Below are 24,188 nucleotides of genomic sequence, written 5' to 3'. Positions count from 1 at the left end.
AAGGTCTGTATTGATTGAGAATTTCTATGATGTTCATGCAACAAACGTGCAGTGGACGCCAAAGTGGACGCCAAAGTAACTGCAAAACTCATTTCAGAGCAAATCTAATAAAATGAACATATGAAAATAGGATAAAGAACAGCAAGGCTGACCAAACACTTTTGTGCACCATTCACACCCCGATAAAAAACACACTCAACTAGCATTTGGACATGCGTGCATGTACACTCCTCTGAGACTACAACATATGCAGCACTGATACATGCCGACCACAGACACATCCCTGTAGCATGTAAATAATCACACTGACTTTGGTGACTTGCCAAAGGGGGCAAAGTGCCAATAGACAATCGTTTTCCATTTTAAGCCCTATAGAAATTTTCTAAAGGGAATTTCACCAAACTTGAGAGAAAGAAAAATCTCAGAATAGGTCTTGGTATGGTATAAATCCATTCAACAAATACTTAGGTAATGATAGGAATGTTGTTTTGGAGCTTCAAAGAGTTATTGATAAAGATTTTAAATATCCCCAAAATATCTTTGGATTGGAGGATAATTCTAGAATTATATTTTTGAAAAATCACCCTAATTGCATACCAGATTTTTTTCATGAATGCTGCAGGCTATTAGATACCTGCGAGTGGCTGTCATGGAAGAAACATTTCTGTGGTTGCAGTCACTTGCGCGATGTGACGGTTCGCAGATTATCTGTAAATCATTGTATTGGGGAAAATCAAATTATTGCTTTGTACTTGGAAGAATTATCCAGTTTTTCATTTGTCTCAACATAAGCCATAAATCCCTTATTCATATCATTGCGTTCCAGCTGAGCATACATCAGTTTGGTTCAAGCTCAGAGTACAAGGTCCAAGAATTGTTTCATTCTTGAAAATTCCGAGGCTGTCTTAAATATCTGATCCACCTGCTATTCTTGTAGTGAGTGTTCTTCGGAAGATGTTTCTTCTGTCTGTGCTGCATTGCTGATATATTAGTTCCTCCAACAACATCCTGACAAACTTGGAGCTTCAGAATTGGGCATGGCATTACATCCATACAGAGAATGTTGGTTGTGTTAAGAGCTTACTTGAAGTTACAGCCGTGCAGGATGCTCTCGTCATACACGGCAGGGCATAATGTGGCTGAGCACAATGTTCAGCACATGCTTAGGCACCTACCCTGTACATAACACACTTGTTTTTCACACTGCTAATTTTGGGGTGTCTCTTGAGGTGTTTTGGGGAAAGGGCGACAGCAGACTATTTGTATGTCTAATTAACACCAGGAGTTTCAAGTAGGAGACATGGAAAAGCCTTGTAATCTATGTTTTCCAAGATGGTGGTGTATTCAGGGAAACCTATCCAAGGTTCCCAATTGAAAAGGGAAGCGGGGTTTCTCCTATGATGGCAGTTCCTGTTTAATGTTATATAAAGAGCATTCTACAAGTGATGGATGCATCACAATACATTTGCTCCCTTATTTTTCATTTTATTAACTGGTCATTTGCTACTATTTTTGTCCCTGATTTGTGATTCTTTGTATCTGCAGATTCTGCCTGAATTCTAATGAATCCTTCTTTCGTGGTGCTTCCCTTTGTCTAATATCATGGAGAGTTTGGTGCCTTGCAACAGGCCTTGACAAATCATAAAAATGTTACTAGATATGCAGGTCTAGTAACTTAAATAATCTACTCAACCTAACTTGTAATGTACTTGAGACATATACTGGTCCTAGGCAAATATTTTATTTTATAGAGTTTCCCTTTTCTACATTATCAGAGATATGAACATCTTCAAATATATGAGTTCAGCATTTCTGCTGTACAAAAAACTCCTTTTTTATTCAATAGACTAAAGGTTTGCTCCATGTGTAATAATAATCACACCATCATATAGGCTACACATGACCCCTGACTTGCCTATTAGTTCACTAATAGCATTGTCATTAGTGTGGGGCAGGAATATTTTTTCAGTGCAATTTTTTTTTAAACTCAATTTTAATAAATATATTACTAAAGTATGATGTGGTTGTGCGCTGTCATTTACAGATGGCTCATTTCCACAAACTATCCCACTAACATGCAGTTTCACTGATAATACTATAGAGCGTGCAAACAATGTTTGGAAATTGGGTTCAGCAAAAATATTTAGCATTTGCATAACACCAAGTAAAGTGTTCCGATTTGTTTTCATCCTATAAAAATATTTTTAACCACTCATAAATACAAAAATGTGCCTTCATAACTACTGAAATATATTTTGAAATGTTTGTAGAGTTCACTTATTAACTATTTTAATGTTGTGCTAGAAAAAAAGCATGACATCTTACAGCCTTTCATTTTACACGCTTTGCACAGCACGATTGTCACACATTTCACTTTACAAAAGCCCTAACTTCACAATCAGAGAAAGAAAAGCAAACGTAGGAAGCCAAAATGAATTCTGACCTCTGCCTCTGAATGCAGAGTAAATGTGACAAGACAAAAAACAAGATTCAAAAGGCATCTTTACTGCTCATTTACTTTGTGAGTGAACAGAACAGTTGTTATTTGCCAACTCACCAGAACAGGTGAGTAGGCTCTAAAAATAGCTTGCCCTGATCACATCTGACTCGCCATTGCGAGTGGGCAAGTACATTTCTCGAGGCCTGTTTCTCTACATTAATTTCCATCTATACTCATGAGCTACAAGATTCCCAAGGATGTTTTTACCACTTGTGATTTTTTGCTCATTGTTGAGACCCTCTTAAGGAGATACGTGATACCTTTCACATGTACTACTAAGTTTGAGGTAGCTCCATGGCTAAGGGAAGAGTAACCCTTTCTTCAGACAATTCAGAGGTTATTCAACAGACCTTTACAACAACCAGTTCTTGACACCTGCATGGAATGGGTGTTGGTATGGTTTTGAAGTTAGTGAAAAGATGAAGTCCTCTATGTGGCTTCCTTCTATTTGCATCTGGAGGGTGTGGTTAGGCAGATTCTATCGGTGGGTGGCTGCACTTGGGGTAGTGACTGGATACCACTGTAAACATATAGATGTTCTTACAGTGGAAACACACAGAATCCAAGCTGTGCTTCAATGGTTGCATAGCTCACCATAGCTTTGGATGTTTAGAAATTCCTAGGTGTTGAATCATGTAATGTTTATTCACATGAAGTTTTGTAGAGGACTGCGAGTATGTTAAAATGTACACAATTACCACTAAAAAGCAGATAAAAAATTATTTTGTCATTTTATCTTGTTTATAATGTTGAATATATCCAATATTATTAGGTAGTAATGACAGCCATGGTTGCAATTTTGGTATACTCCAGCAAATGCCTAGGATGTGCATGTTCACTTCCTGCTGTGCCCGCTATGCACAGCCAACGGTTTTGTCTAGTGGTCTTGTCTATGCAATGACCTAGAAATGTTCCCTTCAGAGCCTGGTGGTGCAGGTTTAATGGGCACTTGATGTGGCTGAAAGCAATGTCTGCTTCGAATGCCTATTAAGAATAGCAACACATCAGTCTGAGTGGGTCTGGAGGCCAGGTTATTGGTCACAGTGTTTTTCACCAATGGGTGTGCATTGCCACAGGTTATACCTTGCTCATAATGATGATGGGGTTACTAGAAACAGGGACTAGAGTAGGAGGCAAAAGGACGTGGTTGTAGGACTTGCTATGGGCCCAGTATATCATGGACACATCCCAAGAGCTACCAAGTGGGTACTTGGTGCAGACTCTGGAATCCATCCTTAACCTCCCTTATGTTCTCTCTTATTAGCAGCCCTTGGGCACCATCTTGCTTAGCAGCATATGGCATAGCCATACCCAATGTTCACTACCCAGTCTCAGAATTTAATGTACAAACTAGTTACAGGGAATGTCCATGAGGCCTACCTTACTTCAAGCCACACATGCACCTGCTCAACAAAGCCTTTACTTTTGCCCAGCCAAAACATTGTGCATGGTGCATACTTAAGGGGCACAGCAATGTCAAAGATAACACTCTGTCGAGTCCCTGTTATACATGGCCATATGTAATGTCTAGATTTTATTTTGTTGAGCCACCCTATCATTCTATGCATATTTAGTACTTTTCACATGTTATAGAGGTACGATCCGCGTGACCTTCTAGGCCGAGGTCGTCACAGGGATACTGTTTTTGCCAACAGAGTTGCAAGGGAAGGTGAAACCTTATCACTGTATTTAGTCATTCTATTTGCCACTGCCTATCAGTGGGCCACCTCTCAGAAATTGCTGGCTGGTAAAATGGTCCACTAGTCCCTTTTTAGAACCCACCCAGTCAGACAGATTACTTTCTGTAATGCCTCCCTCGATGCCTGCACCTACCTATATGGATGATAATTATTCCATAATGTTGGCCTTAGACTTGAGTAGAAGTCAGCACAGGCATTTAGTGCTGTGATTAACTGCAGATGAATTCAGGTGAGGATGGGTCAGACTACAGAGACACAGACGTGGATCTTGAGACCTACCCAGGTAGGGAGAGAGGTTGGTATATTGAAGATTATATTGTGGCCTCCGTGGTACTTATGATCCAGTTTAGAGTTGAGAAATGGTTATGTGAGATCAAGACTGCTGTTTATTTAATACTCAGGAAGCACCCTCTAAAAAGGTTTGTTAAAAAGGGAGGCATGCTCAGGAATATGTAAAGATACTGACCTTGGAATTACTTCCAGTCCATCCAAATTAAATGATCTTTTTCTTCAAATCATGCATTCCTGCTTCCTGTAGTACTCTTCCGTCCTCCTTGCTATGTCTCATTTTACTAATGTGTGCAGGGTGTTTTGCCTGCATGAAAACCAGGGTTGCACATAGCTATAGAGGTGGCTGGCTTGCTGCCGTGGATAATCATGTGTGCTGCCCAGCAGGCCGTGGGGGCCAGTGGATACAATGGTGTCACACACCAGCTGTCCCTTGTCAGAGCTCCTAGCCACAGTACATATTACACACACATTTTTCCCTTGCCCTATCCCCCTCCAGCACCAGCAAAGTGTTCTTTATAGGCTTGGGCAGAATTTCAATTATGCCGGAGTAATCATGGTAATTTTGGTAATTCCCCTTTACTCTTTTGCACAGAATTACTGATAATTCCATGATTATGCCAGCTTGCATAATTAAAATTAATTCGGGGGGAAAAATGCTACAGCAAAGTACATTTAGGGAGCTGAAACAGCTGTTTGGTCTACTGTGTATGCTCTGTTGCATCTAGTGATACTTTCTTAGCGCAAAATGCATTCTCGCGTCAATTTGGACATGAGACTGCTTTTTGCACCAAGAAACTAGACCTAAATGCCGGGAGTAAATTGGCAAAAAATCCTAGTTCAAGTGCAAATTTAGGGACCGTGAGCAGTTGCTGAATCTCGCTATTGATATTGTATTCCATTGAGCACTATTTCTTAGAAGAAAAATACATCCTTGCGTCCATTTTGGACATAAGGGAATTTATGTACTAAGAAAATGGAACCAAATGCAGAATTACTCTTCTTGCATAATTCCAGGTAATATTGCATAATTTGTGGGTAATTCCACGTAATTAGGCTACACAAAATTAGATGAGTGACATTACCCCTAGTTTTTTTTTCTGCTGTGAGCCTAAACCTCAAGACCTTCCATGGCTCCTGCTCTAAGCACCATCCTCATCACCTGCTGCACCCTGATGGACATCTCCTTTTGCACAGCAAATCAGCCTAGCATGAGGGGACATGTGGGTCATGCTGCACCTAGACAAGGTCAGAAAGCTTTAAGATCACCAATTTTTGTCTGCAGATGTTTTATATTTGATGGCTCAGTATTAATTTAGTTCTCCCTTGCACAAGAAGAATGTTTGTCTTCAGACATTTAGTTCAGCTGATTTATCATTTTATTTGCGTCTGCAGACATTTTCCTCAGCAGGTATCGAACTGCGTTTTTTTGCACGTGAATGAGAATTCGTTCATCATGTCATGCCATCTTCAGTCTTAACAATACTTTTTAAAATCAGAAACACATACCTCATCCTATTGACTTTCTCGATGTCTGTTTCTATATGCTACTATTATAACGCACAGACACATTTCCTTTTCTGTGCATAACTGACTCCGATCCAGGGTACTTTTCAATTGCCCACTGTTCTGGCCATCGAAGCCAGCCCCAGTCTGCCAATAATTCTAGTTTGGCTAGGTGTAAAGAGTCTAGCCTGCAACCATTCGGACAATGAGAGAGTGCTGCACAACCACTCTATTCTTGGATGCACCACATACAAAAGACATGCAACCGAACAGTTAGTCCAATAGGTTCGAGTCACCATTTAAGGACAACAGACGAAGCATGAACACCTCTTCTGCTTACCCCCCTCTCCCAAATACAAATACTGTTGCTCATTATCCCTTGACAGTAGCTCTGCTCTTCGTCTCCTTTGGGAGCCTGGAGTTCTGTGACTATTTTTTCTTCCCAAAATGTATGCAATGTCATTTGGGCCTTCCTTATCCATCTTTAAAGAACATTTATTGAGAGCCTCTGTTGTTCCTCTGAGGCACAGAAGGCAACACATAAACCAATATTTGCCACTACATCCATACTCCGATTCGGTCCGCACAGATCACCTCTGTACAGATGCGAAGCTCTGATATGATTGGTGACGTTTGTCGTTGGGACTTACCGATCGTAATGACTGGATGTTGGTTGTTCACCGGAAGGACAGTGATGTTGAGATCGTACACTGGCAGATTAGCATGGAGGGGCACTGGTGGAGGGGGTGGGCCATCGATGCAACAGCTGTCCACAGTGCCCGCCTCTCCATCGGAGACAATGAGAGTCACTGTGTCGGTGCAAGGACTGTGTCCTATTTCACCTCCTGTGGAAGGAAAGCGCAAAACACAGCATTGGCTTCAAATTACTGTTCACTTCTAAATCCTGACATTATTTAACCTTCTTCCTGGAGTATTGAACAAAAGAAAGCAGTAAGGCGGAAAGGTGAAATGCACAGCGTTATAAGGCGACAGTACACTCAACACATGTCTATAATTGCAATTATGTTAATCTTTTCAGTGTTTTCAAAACAATTGTTGTCAGTGTTTGGTAACTGTCTCACTACAGATGAAATAGTGAAATATATTTGAGTGAGTAGCAGCTTGTTTGATTGTATAGAGCTGCCACGTGACATATGTTGTCCAGCCACCAACAGCTACTCGCCCCAACTGACATAGGATCCTCACACAGTATTATAGGTTTTGCATATAAAGATTCTATACATGACATCACAACAATGCTAATCAAACAAAACTGTGTCATAAACATTACATTACTTTTTCCCTTGGGAAACATTATAACAAAACACAACCAAAATAAGTAATAATAAAGATAAATAAGATACATTAATAAACAACTAAACATCAGCTTACATCAGCATTATAAAAAATTCTAACAAATAAAAAATAAGCAAATAAACCAATAAACAGAAGTATACAGCAGTATCATAAAATCACAGTAGTATTATAACAATTACAAGAAATTATTAATATTCCAAAGAAACACCATGTAAACCAAAACAAATGGATCATGAACCCCAAGCTACTTCCTGAACCTATGAGGAACATGTATTACTCGACTGCTCCTGCGATCATCAAGAATGGAATTTCCCAGCCCCCTGGTATTGCACACACCGCCCTTGTTCACAACACTCAATCCAAGTGCCGTGGATTCCTCAGATATTTCCTTGTTCTCCTCGCACAGTTCTCATTGGACACACCCAAACTTTCCGAGCTGGTCACTTCCTTGGACTGGACTACTCTTTCCACATTCCACCAATTAGAACCAATGACTCTGATCGCATTGCCGCACACTTTGTCCATCATAAACAGTCCACTGAACTCCCCCCCCTTCCTCACATATCCACCTTTCTTAATATGCACCATATCAGGAACACAAATGTTGACATCCCTCACACGGTTTCTATTGTCAGATGCCTTTTTCTGTTATTATTTAGCTTAAGTTACGTTCCTTTTGACCCTTGCCTCACAATCACTAAGTTCCAGTTCAACTTTCACCCATCTACTCATCCAACTTTGACAAACATTGGTGGCAGATTCCCTACCCTTCAACAGTTCAAATGGAGATACACGGGTAGATGAATAAGGACTGGTGTGGTGAGACCATAACACAGACTGCAACGCATTGATCACAACACACTTGTTGGTGATGGCCCACTTAACACATATGCACTAGCACCCGGTTCATTTGATTGACTTGACCATTACTTTTGGAGATGGTACAGTGATGTCTTTAAATGTTAAACATTACCAAATTTCAGAAAGCTGCCCACGTCTTGAACACCATTATTGGAAATAAGAAATTGTGGATATTCTTCTCAAAAGAAAATTTCTTTCAAAAACTCATTTACCGCCTTTGCATTTGGTTCTGCTACAAACTTTACCTCTGGCTATTTGGACTACAGATCAACCACCACCAACGCAAAATGAAACTGACTGGGTAACTTATTGAAAGGACCTACCATGTCAATACGCAAACTCTCACAGGCTCTAGATGGGCAATCAATAGGCTGCAAAGGAGGTTTCCGTACTACCAAACCTTTTTCTGAACTAACACATAAGACACACACTTCAATAAAATTATCAACTTCCTTGTACATTGAAGACAACCATAATGTTGGTCTTAACCCTCGTTTGGTGAAAGTGGCCCCCAAATGTCCCTCATGAGCCACCTTAATCAACTTACACCTCAAATCAACTAGAGGTACCAACTTTTCTCCCCTTAGAAGAAGACCATCATACACAGACAACTCATCACATACCTTACAAACATGTTGATAAGAAATTGCAAGCGATTTTTCTGTGGGCCACCCCTTGGATATGTATGACATTACTTCCTACATCACCTCATCTGATATCCTTTCAGCCTTCCACTCAGACTCTGAAACTGCACACATTTCTTCTAGATCCAATGCATTAATCAAACAAATCTCATCCAGAGTATCTTTAACATCATCCAAACTAACAGATTGCACAGCAACCCTAGACAGAAAACTTTTTTCCCCCCTTGGATGTGCACAATGTTAAAATGATACTGCAACAGCTTTGTTGTCTGTCTGGAAATTCTGGGTGTTTGTTCTCTGATCTATCTTTTCACCAGTCAGGATAGCCACCAGAGGTTTATGATCCATTTTCACCGTGAACCTTGCACCCCAAATATACGGTTTGAATTTCTATTTGGGTCACCAACATGCCAGCAACTCTATTTCTATAGTGGAAACTTGGGCTTCTGCATCCCTCAACACCCTATAGGTATAACTAATGATGTTTTATATATCACCATTACACTGTGTAAGAACATCCCCCAGACCATGGTTACTAGCATCAACAGTGAAGCAAAATGAAAGCTTTGGATCAAACGGTTTGAGAATATTTGAACTGGCTATCTGTTTTTTCACCCACTCAAAGGAATCCTGGCATGTGGCATCCCACACAAAGGTCACATCCTTCTTCAGGGGAACAGTAAAAGATCTGATGTTTGAAGCATAATTTGGGAAGATAAAAGCATAGCATTCACACATGCCCATGAATGATTTGGGACTATCAGTAGGGGTCAGTACATTAATTATTGCGCTAACCGAACCGGGCTTTGGTTCATTGCCATCTCCAGATACAATTTGCCTCAAATACTTAACTCAGTTTTTAAAGATTTCACACTTCTCAATTTTAAGAACCACGCCTTTTTCCAGAAAAATGGTTAACACTTTATCAAAAATGCCCTTGTGCTCCCCCTGAGTTGCCACAGATATCAAAACATCGCCTTGAAATGCGGCTGCTCCTCTTATGTCTCTAAATACCTGGTACATTATTCTTTGGAACACAGATGCCACTGGGGCTAACCTGAATGGCATCCTGCAATATTAGAAAGTTGTAATGGGAGACACGATAGCTGTATAATACCTGGACTCTGGTTCTAATACAACATGGTGGTACACTGAGGCCAGGTCTAATTTTGAGAACCACTTCGCACCAACCACCAAAGCGAGCAGATCTGATATTTTAGGAAGAGGGTGTGAATTGACCCAAATAGCCTTGTCAAGCCTACGTAAGTCCATGCAAACTCTCATTTCACCCTTCCGACGACCAGAGGTGACAGCCATTGGGACAATTCTATTGGCTTGATGATTTCGTTGTCACAGAACTTCATCAATTCTTTCTCATGATCCTCCCTAATTAAAAAAAGAAACACTACGTAGTTTGTGTTTCACCAATATAGACCCTTCTTTGACTCTCATTTTGTGCTGGAAACCTTTAATTGTTTCCAGTTCATCAGAAAACACTGTGGGGGAATTTTGCAAAGTTCTCTCCAACTATGGAGACTTGGTCTTTGGTGCCAGGTCTCAAGACCCTCTTGAACAGACCTTGGTGAAACCACCCCAAAATACACAACCCTTTGACCACCACATATATTTTAGCAAACATTTTCCTTTTCCTAAAAATCAGAACATCTTCAAAAAAACCTTAAGGCCCGATAAGTCTCCCTTCCTAGGATACTGGTGCAGAATCAGGGGGTTCTAAGATTGTCCCCAGCCAAAGCTCATTGAACTTGTGTGACCATAGTTATTCTCGCTCCCAAATTCACTAACAGTTTTACAGATCGGTCACCCACCAGGATTTCAGCATATGGGTCCACACAGGTTGCATCATGATAGCATGATTTCCCCAGGTTAGCTACTACATTGCTACCCCTACCTGTCTGCTTCATCAAGCTCTGACACACTTTGGTGCCAATTACGATCCGGTACGAACCGTCGGTCGGAGCGTTTTCCCCGTCCGACTCGTACCCGGTCGTAAAACTTTACAAACATGGAATTACGATTCGCACGGAAACACCATTTCCGTACGAATCGTAAAAAACACCGACCGACGAAAATATACATACGAATGTGATCCGGGAATGCTGCGACGTGACGTCGGGACGCTTTCAGGCAGCGTTTCACGACCCAGGAATTACGATTCGAACCGACAGCAGTCCGGACGGCAATATTTTCACGGCACCCAAAAAGTGCCGCAAAAGCGAAGTACGGCGCGAATCGACCAGAGTAGGTGGCTCGGTACGCACCGTACCCCCCCCCCCCGCCCCCGTAGGTACGCGCCGACCCCCCCCAGCCCCCGTAGGTACGCGCCGACCCCCCCCCAGCCCCCGTAGGTACGCGCTGACCCCCCCCAGCCCCCGTAGGTACGCGCCGACCCCCCCCAGCCCCCGTAGGTACGCGCTGAACCCCCCTGTATGTACACCCGTGTACGTGTCGAACCCCCCCGTGTACATTCGAGTCGAACCCCCCGTGTATGTACGGTGCGTACCCCCCCGTGTATGTACGGTGCGTACCCCCCGTGTACGTTCGAGTCGAACCCCCCCGTGTACGTTCGAGTCGAACCCCCCCGTGTACGTTCGAGTCGGACCCCCACCCGTGTATGTACGGTGCGTACCCGGGGGGGTTCGACTCGAACGTACACGGGGGGGTACGCACCGTACATACACGGGTGGGGGTCCGACTCGAACGTACACGGGGGGTTCGACTCGAACGTACACGGGGGGGTTCGACTCGAACGTACACGGGGGTACGCACCGTACATACACGGGTGGGGGTACGACTCGAACGTACACGGGGGGGTTCGACTCGAACGTACACGGGGGGTACGCACCGTACATACACGGGTGGGGGTCCGACTCGAACGTACACGGGGGGTTCGACACGTACACGGGTGTACATACAGGGGGGTTCAGCGCGTACCTAAGGGGGCTGGGGGGGGGTCGGCGCGTACCTACGGGGGCTGGGGGGGGGGGTCGGCGCGTACCTACGGGGGCTGGGGGCGCGTATGCGGGCACGTCTCCATGGTTGCTATGGGAGTTCGGTGCGGACGGTGATTTTTCCATCCGGTTGTAACCTCGGACGCACGGGATGGATCGTGATTCCTCGGTCGGACTTCACCTTTCACGTTTGTACGGTAAATCGTCCAAGGACGTGTCGGACACATTTTCCGACCCGAGGACGTGTGGGGAATGATTCCCAATGCGGTTCGTATGGACTTTTTACCATGCGAATCGTGATTGCCAGTTCGTACGGCACTTGTACGATTCGTACGGTAAAAAGACCGGATACGAGTCGCACGGGGATATTTTTTACCGGATCGTGATCGGCACCTTTATGTGATGCATTACCATATCTGAAACACATGCTTGTTTGTTTAAAAAACCTTTTTTATGATCTAGTAACATCTTTGGTATAGATGTCCTTAATGTTGTTTTTCCTTTTCTGACATATATTATTTACAACCTCTGTTTTTTTCTCTTCCAGTTCTTTCACAGAAATCTGTGATGTTTCTATGGTCTTAGCTATATGTAATGATTCTTACAGAGTTGGATTAGTTAAAGACAATAGTTTTTGTTGACTTGTTTGTACAAAGGCAGATAAATTGGTCTCGAACCACCTGATCTGTACAATTTGCAAAATGGCAATCAGCCACCAGTCTCCTGAGTGCTGACACATACATATCAACATTTTACCCCGCTCGTTGTTTTCTCATGAGGAATTTGTGTCGCAAAACCACTATGCTAGGTTGAACATCGAAACGCAGCTCTAGTTTCTTTACATAATCTGTATATTCATCTAGTGGTTCTTCATCTACTCCTCCCACCTCAGGTAAGTATTTAAAAAATGGTACACCCCTCAAATCCTAAAGAATGGAACACTAAAAACTTTTTTTTCATTCTGGCCGAAACCTTGAAGCCCTGATTGCACCTAAATAAGTCTTGAAAGCTTCAAATCAGTTTCTCCACACCACTGGGGTACCCCAGTTGACTTCAGAAATGGTGGTGGCGGATTTACAGATTGCATTATGGTAAACCACACCCAGACATGGAGTGGTATTCTGTTTTTTGTCTTTATATTATTTCTTTGCATTTTTTAGTGTTGCACTTTGCTGTTTGATATTTACTATTTTCTGAGCACTAGATAAAGAAAAAAAACACACAAGCAATCCTATAAACATGTAAAAAAAGAAAATATGGAAAGGTCAAGTGAAGTTAGGCAAACAAGAGGCAAGATGAAAACGTCCATCTCACACCAACAATTTATGTTTTACATATTATTACTGAGATGCTATCAATGGTGTACACATTGTGTAAAAGGCCTTAGTGCAAAGAAGGAAATGCGCCCCCTGGACACTGAAATGATAAATAAAGCAATAATCAGGGTTGAGTGGGCCCTCAGGCCCCAATGCCTTTGTGCCTGCTTCACCAATGGCAGCCTTGCCCCTGGATACTGTTCCCTTTTGACATAAGTCTTTCATATTTGTCTGATCTCCATAGGTCACGGCAGCGGGTTACTTCACACTCTTCTCCCTCTTATGGTAAGCAGAACACATCTTTTTGTGGATTGAGGTTAACTCTATAGTGTTCTGGGGTTATTGGTTTGTTGCTCTGGCTTCTCAGTTTCTCATTGACCAGTGATCCGCTCCCTTCTAATGGCACAAATCATCTTGTTTAATATACATTCTTTTAAAGTCATCTGATCTGTCTTCCTCCTATTCATCTTTTGTCCCTCGGGAACACTTGATCTGTTTCAGTAAGATCACTTCCATTTTACCCATTGTTTTTGGCTAAATCTGCAGTTTCTGTATAGCACTGAAACCTGGGAATCTTGGGCCTGATATATGAAACCTTTTTGCGGTTGCAAAAACTGCGATTTTGAGTTGGGGACCACAGAAAGGTTTTTGGCCATGTACAAAACACATTTAAAGAGTTGATAAAGATTCACCGACTTTTAAAATGGTATTGCAACTGGATACCAATTGGGTATTTGGAATGGGCATGTTTTGAGAGTCCCTTTCAAATACCTAATTGATACAAGATGTGGCAATGGTCTGCCACTGCAATTCCAGTTACAAACCATTGACAACCTGATTGTCAAGATGAGGTGTTAAGCTGTTTGCAAAAGAGAAAGCTCCTCTTTTGACCCCTTCCCTTTGTGAACTAGGGCAAACCTTTTAGGGGGAGTATTCAGGGGTCTAAAAGCATTTCTCACTGAAAGTTAAAAAATAATATTTTAAAGCAGTTCAGTTTGCTATAAAAAAATGTCCACTGCAGATGCCTCATATCCAGGGTAGCAATCTTTGAGCAGAATGTATTAAAATAAACCAAAATGCATTTATCGATTGCCTTCTCAGATGCACACAGCCATTGCAGCCATCTTTTAAAGCATTTAAATATAGTATAAAATCTGTTCCAAGATGGCTAATGGGAATGCATATGCATTTGTTGCAAATATTGAAGCAAACAAAATGCTTTGGCAAAGCCAAATGATTTCACTAATGAGACCTGCTGGCTTTTTCAGTGATTGTTTCCAAAATATCCCATCTACAGCGGATCTTTTTTTTTTTTCTTTCTTTTTTTTTCTTTCGATATAGTTTTTATTGTTTTTTTTACAACATATAACATGTAATCGTCAAAGCTTTGTCGTTACAGGGTGGCAGCCCAAACTGGCTGTGTTAGTTGTAGTACAGTTTCAGATTATATATGCTTGACTGTCCCCCTATCCACTGTCACAGTAAGGGAAAAGGAGAGAGTGAGAAGGGAAAGGATAGGAATTAAGGTAGAGAGAAAAAGAGATAGCATACCAGAAGTTTACTTTCTTCTCGATAGTTTCTTGACCCAGTGGGTGTGTGCTTTAGAGCCGATTGTTTCGTTCTTTTAGTACTATTCAAGGCGGATCGTATGGGTCTAGGAACTTGTCCAAGGACGCCCACATTCCCCTGCAGGGTTGTCTCCATGGTGAGTTTCGTAGGGCAGTTGTGCCAGCGTCTCTAGGGTACGTCACCCAGTTGAGCCAGCCCTTGAAAGTTGCCTTGGAAGTGTCTTTCCATTTGGTGAGTACTATTTTAACTGCCGCTGTTAGTAGGAGATCCAGTCGGTCTCTGTCCTGTTGTGAGTCTAACTCTGTTGTCATAAATGCAGTGGTTAGGGTTGCAAATTCTGCTTTTAGTGTGCATCCTAACGTTTTATTTATGAAGGTGAAAATCTTCTCCCAGAATTCATTAACTTTGGGACAGTGGTAGATAAGGTGTGCCAGGTCCCCCTTTTCCTTGTCGCAATTCCAGCACTGGTCATTATCCCTCAGGCCCAGAGTCACCAGGCGAGCCGCGGTCCAGTAAGTTTTGTGTAGGAGCCAGAATTTTGTCAGTGCTAAAACCGGGGAGATTTTGTTTTGCATGGGGGAGGTCCATAGCAGGTGGAGTTCTTTCACGCTGAATGTAGAACTGAGTGGTTTCTCCCAGTATGTGATTGTTTTGTCATTAAGTTTGGTCGAGCTGGGTCGTAGTAGTCTGTATAGGGGTGATACCTGATGGCCTATTCTGTTGAGATTCGCCATGTATTGGATGATTGAGGGCTTGTGCTTAGTGAGTTTCGCTTTGGACAGGGCTGTTATGATTTTAAGGAAGTTGTACAGTTCTATGTCTGGTAAATTGTGCTTTGTTTTTAGCATGGCGAAAGTGGAGAGGCTTTCCCCCTCCTCCAGCTGAGCTGGGTAGGAGATACCTAGTATTTTTCATGAATCTATGGATAGCAGTTCCCCCTGTATTTTATCTTTGTGTTTGCCCACAGTGATTCCCACCTTGAGTCATTCTTGTTGCCTTGTAAACCTCCTCAGACTTAACTTTTAATGGCATTCTCACTTTCATGAAAATACTTTGCAAAAGACTGAGTGAAGAGCGTGAGAAATAACACGTGTTCAGGAACCCTGAGACCCTTTACTTTATCTACTATTATTATAGTGTAGCACTTATTCATAGAAAGTACTTTCAACACATATTTATCCCTCTTTTTCCCCATCTTCGGCATTTTCTCTCTCTTTAATCAGATCAGTTACCTCGCACTGCAGACCATGCAGTTTTCTTTTTTAACCTCTCCTGTGTTACTGGGATTTTCTTGCGTTCTAAAGCATTCTATATCATGTGTCCTATTCCTGTACACCAAGTCACTCTTAATCAATTATCTTCCTATTTGCATGTTAATGCTCTTTTTTTGCTACTTCAGTCTGAGTTTCATTGTGGTCACTACATGGATATTTTTTTTTTCCAGTTGTTAATTCTACAACATTGTCACAGCATGATGAACTACCTTTTCATTATTCGTCTCTTTCTTCTATCTGAGGTTTTCAACATATTGATCCAGGCATTTCTGTCTCTAATTGCGGAATTTTTAGTACACCTCTGTCTCAGATCTCCCGTTCCTTCTTCTGTTATTTATTCTTCCAATGGCACTGTCCCAGATTGCCTAACTGTGATTGTCTTGCTCAACACTTCCCTCTGTGTTGAACTCCCTGCCTACTCTCCTGCTGCTCCAGGTTTTACCATCCACTAAATTCATCTCATCGCCCATCTACCACTTATAACTACTGTCTATTTGACTTCTCTTTGTTGGCTGTCATTTGGTCCTTGAATGTTCTCATTTCTTTTCATCACCTTTAAATGCATCCACGAGCATGCCCCTCTTAACTTTCATCACTTTCCCCAATACAGTGCTCATTTGGCCTTTCAGTTTATTTGTCTTTCCCCCAACTTCCTTACACTCAGATGCGCTGTGTTAATTTATCTGCCATAGTCTTGACTCCGTATCCATTCATAGGTTTCTGTATGGTTGTATTATTTTACTGATTCAACTGTGCAGTGTTTTGGTGAAAGTATACTAAAAAAGAAAATGATCCGAAAAAAAACTCAAGTCACATGCTGAGCAAACGTCAGGTTTAGATTAGCCATCTGGCCAGACTGAGAATGCAAACCAGCCCTGGCAATTAAGTTAGACTGGCCGCTAGGGGAGGAGGATGGGGGGGGGCTAGGGCACTGGTGGGAAACACTGCTGCTGCTTTTGGCATTTTGTTATGGGGGCTGATATTGCAGCACAGCCGCAAAACCGTCCCCCGTACCAAAACCGGCTCCCACCATTCCAAAACCAGCCCACCGGGAAAACGCCCGGTGCCAGCTACCACCAGTCCAGCCCCGTTAGTCATAGGTATAGTTGGAGAATAATCTATACAGGCCACCAAACCACTCACCTAGTTGTAGCATGGCTGTGTGCAGTGATTATCTTTAGTAGAGGAGAGATACAATAATACGTTACCCATGCACAAATAATTGTGGAAAAATGAAAACACTAAGCCTCTGCTATCACAAAGGGCGCAGGTGGAAATGCCTTGCTTGTGTGCAGAAAGAAGTGAACCTGATGCCCTCTTGGGTAGGGGTGGAGTGAGGACATGCTCAATGTGGCGTGGAGTTAAATCTTATGCCCATTGCACCTTCAGTGGCCCTATAAAAGAAAGTGGCCCTGAAGGCACAATGGACAAAGCCCACTTCTTGTGAAAACAGGACTCATTTGTATTATAGATAGGGCTGCAAACTCTTGTTCAGCCCCTCCATAATAAGTGATGCACCAGGGTACATTTTGCGCTAGTGCAATCATAAAGGGGTGTTCCCTCATTTGAAGGGGGGGGGGGGTGGTCTTTTCAACAATGGCATATTAGAGACATGGGTATAGATGTAAAGAAGCTGTTGTAATGTGCACTGACTGTGTTTCACATAGAAGTGATGTACAGTTAGTGCAGCTCCCTTTATGGAACCACTAGAGAGTGGAGTTTGGTGGTCAGAGGGACAACCACAAGCATCCTAAAGGCATCCCACTGCAGGTGGAAATAGTAAAATGCTTCCCCCATGCAAAGGGATGCATTTGTTATGTTATGTTAAAATCAATTTGTAGACCGCATCTATCACACCGAAGAGCATCATGGTGCTAAGCGGATAACTTTGACAGGCAGGTAACTTAGTCTAGTGAGATGGTATGAAATGAGTCCTCTGCATAGTGCATCTGGGCCTTCCTGAAAAGTGTTTCTGATTGGATGAGGTTAAGGTTGTTCAGAAGTTGGTTCCAGGCCTTGGATCCAAGCACTGCAATTGATTCCCCCCCTTTAGAGACACATATGAAAGCCGGGTGTTTTTGTACATTTGCGCTAGATGATCTGAGAGCAAGGTGTGGTACATAACACGCAAATTTGGGCCGAAGGTATTGGGGGCCTGAGGAATTAAAGATTCTAAAGGTAATTATCAGGATCTTGAACAGAATTCTTTTGCGGATTGGTAGCCAATGTAGTGCTTCCAGTGCAGCAGCTGCTGATGACCTGCTGGACCATCGTAGTACTAGTCGGGCTGCAGCATGTTGTACCATCTGTAGTTTGTGTCTGACCGACTTGTTTGCTCCTGCATAGAGGCTGTTGCAGTAGTCCAGTCTGGATGGTATTAGTGCCACCTTGACTGCCTGTCTCGCCATACTGGGAAGTAAATCAAATAACTTTTTAAGTGATTTTATCAAGTAGAATCAAGTACCAGCCACTGCTAAGGATTGCTGGTGGAAGGATGGTGCGGAGTCAAATTTGACCCCCAGATTCCTTGCTACTGTTACTGTGTTGGGGGAGAAGGGGTGTCAGAAGGCCACCATAGACTAGGAGAAAATCTATTCCCTTTCCCCAATGGCATGATTTCTGTTTTTTATGAATTACATTTTAGGTGGTTGGCTTTCATCCAGTGAGACAGTGACAGATTTTCCTCCGCCCGTATGGTATCTTTATCTAAGACCAGGATTAGTTGCATGTCGTCTGCATATGACATGGTCTCAATGTTGAAAGATGATATCAGACTGAACAGTGGGGCCATATAGACATTAAAAAGCACTGGGCTGAGGATGGACCCCGGAGAGCAGAGGTTTATCTGCTGACTGGTATTGACCAAGAGTACTGACTTGCCTACGGCTTTGAAGGAGCGATTTTAGCCATGCTAGGGCGAGATGAGCGATACAGTGGGATTCCTGACAGTCCAAGAGAATGGTATGTGAAACCGTACCGAAGCCAGCAGATAGGTCTAATAAGACCAACACAGCATTCTTTCCCTGGTCAAGGGCGGCTTTAAGGGATTCAGCAGTATACAGGAGGGCTGATTCCGTGGAGTGCAGAGGCCTGAATCCTGATGGATTGGGGCGTAAGATATTTGCTACTTCCAGGTAAGGCATGAGCTGGGAGTTAAGTACTTTTTCAGTGATATTACTTAGACATGGGAGTAGGGAGATGGGTTGGAGATTGGTGAGGGTGGAAGGATTGGCAAGTTGTTTCTTTTGGAGAGGTTTGACCGCTGCAAATTTCCATTCATTGGGAACTTCAGCTAGTTACAGAGAGGCATTTATTATGTCGTTGATGACTGGATTAACAGTATCTATCATAGCATGTAGGATTAAGGGGGGGCAAAGGTCAAATAGAGAACCTGATTTTACAGCAAGGATGGCATGGCGAGTTTGGTGTAGGCTAATAACTTGAAAAGCTCGAAGGGATGGTCTGTTGTTTCTTAACTCGATATTAGCGTTAGTGGGGGGGACAGGGGTACTGGAAAGTTGTGTTGTAGTGACTGGATCTTCTGTTCAAAATAGTCCGCCATGCGGTCACAGAGGGACTGTGATGGGGGGGATCTCTGATGTGGGATTGGTAAAGGAGTTGACTATCTTAAAGGTAGTTTTTTGGTTTGAGTTAGCCAGTTTAAGCATTTCAGTAAAGTATGATTTTTTGGCCGTTTTAATTTGTTGATGGTAGTTTTTAAGAACCGCTTTAAATTGGTTAGTTCAGCTTGTTCATATTTTTGTCGCCATCTACATTCTAGGTTTCTGCAGTGGCTGTGAATTCCTTTCAGGTTTTGGGTGTACCATGGAGAGGAGGGTTTTTAGACAGTCCGTTGTTTTGTGGGCCAGGGGATGCAAAGCGATCCCTCAGAGTGGACATTCACTGCGTGAAGCATTGGCTGTCCACTGCTGGAACTCTGACAGACTAGGCCTACAAGTTGAAGCTTCTAGATTGAGATTGGAAGGGCAACCATGACATTCCACCTGGGCTTGATGTTTTAAGTAATGGGGATGTGGCCCTTGAAGTTTTTTGTGCGCTGGTATCCAACTTCTAGAGGTATAAGCTTGCCTTCTCCAAAGCGATGGCACAAACTGTCACAGTTCATGCCTTTGCTGAATACATTTTATTTCTTTGTGCTGCCCTGGTCTGCGCCAGGTGCTCCTGTTGGTTTGAACTTGTTCCTTGTGTTAACTCTTTTGAAAGACAGTATAAGGGGGGAAAACACAATACAACTCTAAAAAAAAGACATATAAGCAATGTAATTAGCAATAAATGTGTGATAAATAAAACCACTGGAATACTGCCACCAGCACCAATCAATATATACATGAAAGTACACAAAGCAGAATCATTCAATACTCAGTCCAGGTTGAAACGTTTTACTTGCCACTGGCTCTCCTTAAGTCAAATCTGTTTGAAAATTATTTTATGGAAAGATTTGTGGATGGTTTGATATTCACCCTTATTCAAAACACTGGATACCACATAAAAGGCTCATTTGTATTCAAGTAACTAATAATACCTTCCCACTACTTGTCCTAAATGCACTGTTGAAAATGCTGAGCGAACTATTGTACAGATCTGATCAATGGACAATACACATCTGCCAAAGTGATGAATTCTGCTAGATTTAGTAGCCAATGACGTGATATTATGCAAGTCATTTGTTGCCTTATTTAACTTCACTTTTTTCTGTGGTTGTGATCACCTTGCCATTGCAGTGGATACTCTTAGGAGTTGTAGCATGAGACAAATGGAACTGCTGGATTCACCTTTAATTATTATAGACTATATTACCCAATACTGTATATGGATCTTTGGTGAGACATTTCTAAAAACTTTTCTGTGATTCTCATTTGGTATTTTTCAACCATGTACGCACGTGTTATGGTTGATCACGGTTATGCTCAAATACTATTGGCACTGTTGAAATTTGACCCAACAGTGAGCTTAGAACCAATGGATATTTTTGAAAGAAATTGAACCACCAGCCAGATTTCATCCTTATTGTGCTTATAAAGTGGGGAGAGGGGTTAAGGGGGTGGGGGAAGTAAATGCAGGTCAGTTTGTAGCTGGAAGTTCTTGCATGTGATTTTCTCCTTAGCTTGTCTTCCTGACACATAGGCCAAGTTATACATTTATTTTTTTTGTCTCTTCATGTAGCGCCTTACTTAGGACACCTATGTCGTAGAGTTGATAATTCACAGATGTGCGGCAACATTTCTCATGTGGGAAAGTCCACACAAACTAACCAAATATGGTGCATCTTTGACAGATGATCACTTGTAACGACTGCTTCCCTAGCTAAAAACTTCGAAGGTGTTTGTCCTCCATTACTGTTACTCACCGGGAAAAAAGGTTTTGTTTAGTGTTTGATCTGTTCACACACTGCCGACAGAACCCATTTGTTGTCACAGGAGCACTGAAAGCATATTCAAAACCACATTTACATTTCAACAGCCAAGTGACAAATCTCACAATACACCACAGCCAACATTGTAATATTTACACATTTAAAAATAAATTAATTTGTGAGGAATCTATTCTTCAGAATGTTTACAATTGATTAATTTACCACTACGTTACTACACCACTCTCCTGTTATCATTTTTAAATTGTTTAAAGAGACATAGAAATCCCGAAAACTAAAGTTCTCTAATGTTAAAAAATCCTTGGTAAAAATAGACAAACATAAATCATCATTGATCACACTAGCATGATCATTACAGGATTATGGTAAAATTAATATTTACCAGTGTGGACATAAGAAATTAATCCTTGAGTAACATCGAGCTGAGAAAATCTGTCAGCCATCATGCCTGATTTCTGCATCATCCCGTACACTGGGGTGCGAGCAATCATATACGTCAGCTTAGCGTCATCACTGTCTGCATCAGTCGCATAGAGATATTCAGCTGTGATGAGAACACGTCCCCCTTCTGGACACTCAAGGCCCGATTTTAATTTTCCATGTAGCTCTGGTGGTTCATCATTGACTGGGGTGATCTTAATTTCACAAATAGGGGAGGAAGGTGAGAAAATTGTCAGTGCAATTCACAGGTTATCATTACCCAACTAGTTTGGAAGCCAAGGTATTAAAAATCACAATAAAGTGCTAATTAAAGGCTATAAACTGCAGCTGAGAAGATTGTTTCTTGCAGTGTTTAGATGTACACCTCTTCATTATCAGGCAAGGCCAGTTCTACAGCCAAGCAATAAAAGGCTCCCTAATGCCCCACCAGCAGGCACAACCAACCAAACATCACTTATAAGCAGCAGACGTGGCCTCATTATCAACTGAATGGTTGCAAATGGATATTTGTGGTTCTAAATCAAAATGAATTTAAGAAAACCTGTTCTGGAGAAACTTACTCCATGAACATGTTTCCTTATTTTTTTCAAACAAATAGCAATCACTGAGTGTCAAATCCATCATGATAAATGTCCTTAATCGGTACAAAATTCCCAACAGTCGCCCTCTTTTTTCAAGGAGGACATAGATGTCTTTTTACTCTTTTATGAGGGAAATCAATGTAGTCTCCTACTTCCTATCTTTGTTTACCTTCTTTTTTAAACCTTACCATCTCCTTGTTTTTCTTCCTTCCTGTCTTTATCCCTGGTTCCTCTCCTCTACCACCATAATTTTTCTTTACCCTTGTTCTCAAATCATGTCTTCATCTAAGAACTTACACATATATCAATACCCTTGTACTTCTGCTTATAACAATGTCATAGTAGCTATACCCCTACTTATACCCTTTATTATTAGACTTACTAATACCAGAACTAGTACACTGGCTCTCACAATGTTCTATCTTCCCTAGTACCTGCTTATATTGTAGTTCCCATAGCCAACCTCATTATCACTACCCCTAGTTATACAATAGTACAAAAATCCTCTCTAGACACTAGTATCAGTATCACCACATACCCCATTTTTCACTTCTATTACTTATATCCTCATACCTCTAATCCTACCTGTACCATAATATATATATCATGTATATATCATAGTATTAGAGCTCCTTCGTATTTCCATGCGCCTATGTCCAAACTATACCCAAGTACACCTATGCCTATTTAGACCCTAGTACTTATACAGCTGCCTATACCCTTGCACATATATAATTTTCCTATACTGTAGTTTGTATACCACTGCCTAAACCCTTCCTCATTACCATTATAAATTCTTATTTTTCTCCTTACCTTTTCTCCTTGCCATTGCTTTGTCACCCTTGTCACCATTTCCTTGTGTTAGTCTTGCCCATTTTTTTGCAAGGAAATGTGTTTTCCTCACCGTACAAAGAAGTCTAGGGATTAATATGAACTAATAAAACAATAGCCCCTGATTCAGTTTAACTCATAAGTACCAGAACTTCACAGGAAATAAACTATAATTGTCAATATTTGAAAATGGGGACAAAACGTAAAGGCAAATTATATTATTTTAGACAAATTGTAATAGTCATCCTATAAAAGGTCTTATAAATTCATTGAAAACACTTCCTCATAGAAAAATATAGGAAAAGAAAATGCAAAGAATTTAAGGAAGATGATGAACTTATTCCACATGCCCAGAGAAGGACCTAACATAAACAGAATAAGAAAATGTGATTTTGGTGTGTATGTTACAGTTTGCATGGGGGTTACATTTTACATGGCTGTTACCCATTTACATATTTAGAGGTTAATCATTTCAATAATGTATTCCTTAATTCACTATATACACACATAATTCAAAAGGCACATAAGTGAAGGGGAAATGTATTTACTTTCAAGTAATCTTGCTCAAATCACATCTTCAACCACACCTTAAATATATTAATATTTCTATTTAATCCCCGTCCTGCTCTATGCGGACAGCGCGGTTCTCCTAGCGTGGACATCCAAAGGGCTCCAGGGTTTGATAGACGGCTTTGTTTCCTTTATGGAGAACCTAGATCTGTCCTCTAATTTAACTAAGTCCTACATCATGGAAGTAGGGAAAAAAACAAGTAAAAACTATGTTTATTCGATTGGTTCCCATCACCTGGGAAAGGTGCACTCCTTTTCTTATTTGGGGATACTATTTGACAGTCCCCTTAATTTAAGGCCCTTCTAGAAGAGAAATGCCGCACATTAGTGAGCTGCTCTGGGTCGATCATGAACTTTTCACGAAGGTTGGGCCGTTGGTTCCCGGAGCAAATACTGAGATTATATAGCTCTAAATGTTGTGCCAAAATT

At 41.7% G+C, this 24,188-nt stretch overlaps 1 protein-coding gene across 1 annotated transcript in view; it reads right to left on the bottom strand.

The window, feature by feature from the left end:
• Nucleotides 1-24,188, bottom strand: part of LOC146834868 (FRAS1-related extracellular matrix protein 1-like) — a 991,143-nt gene that overhangs the window by 610,264 nt on the left and 356,691 nt on the right. The window contains exons 16-17 of the mRNA XM_085602468.1: nucleotides 21,719-21,971; nucleotides 6,645-6,839 (exon numbers count right to left, since the gene is read on the bottom strand). Of these exons, the coding sequence (XP_085458594.1) occupies nucleotides 6,645-6,839; nucleotides 21,719-21,971 (448 nt within the window). The remainder of the gene's footprint in view (nucleotides 1-6,644; nucleotides 6,840-21,718; nucleotides 21,972-24,188) is intronic.

Source organism: Triturus cristatus, chromosome 4_2, assembly GCF_964204655.1.
Source record: "Triturus cristatus chromosome 4_2, aTriCri1.1, whole genome shotgun sequence".
Taxonomy (NCBI): Eukaryota; Metazoa; Chordata; class Amphibia; order Caudata; family Salamandridae; genus Triturus; species Triturus cristatus.
Note: the sequence above shows the minus strand (reverse complement) of the source record. Positions and strands in the feature narration are given on the sequence as shown.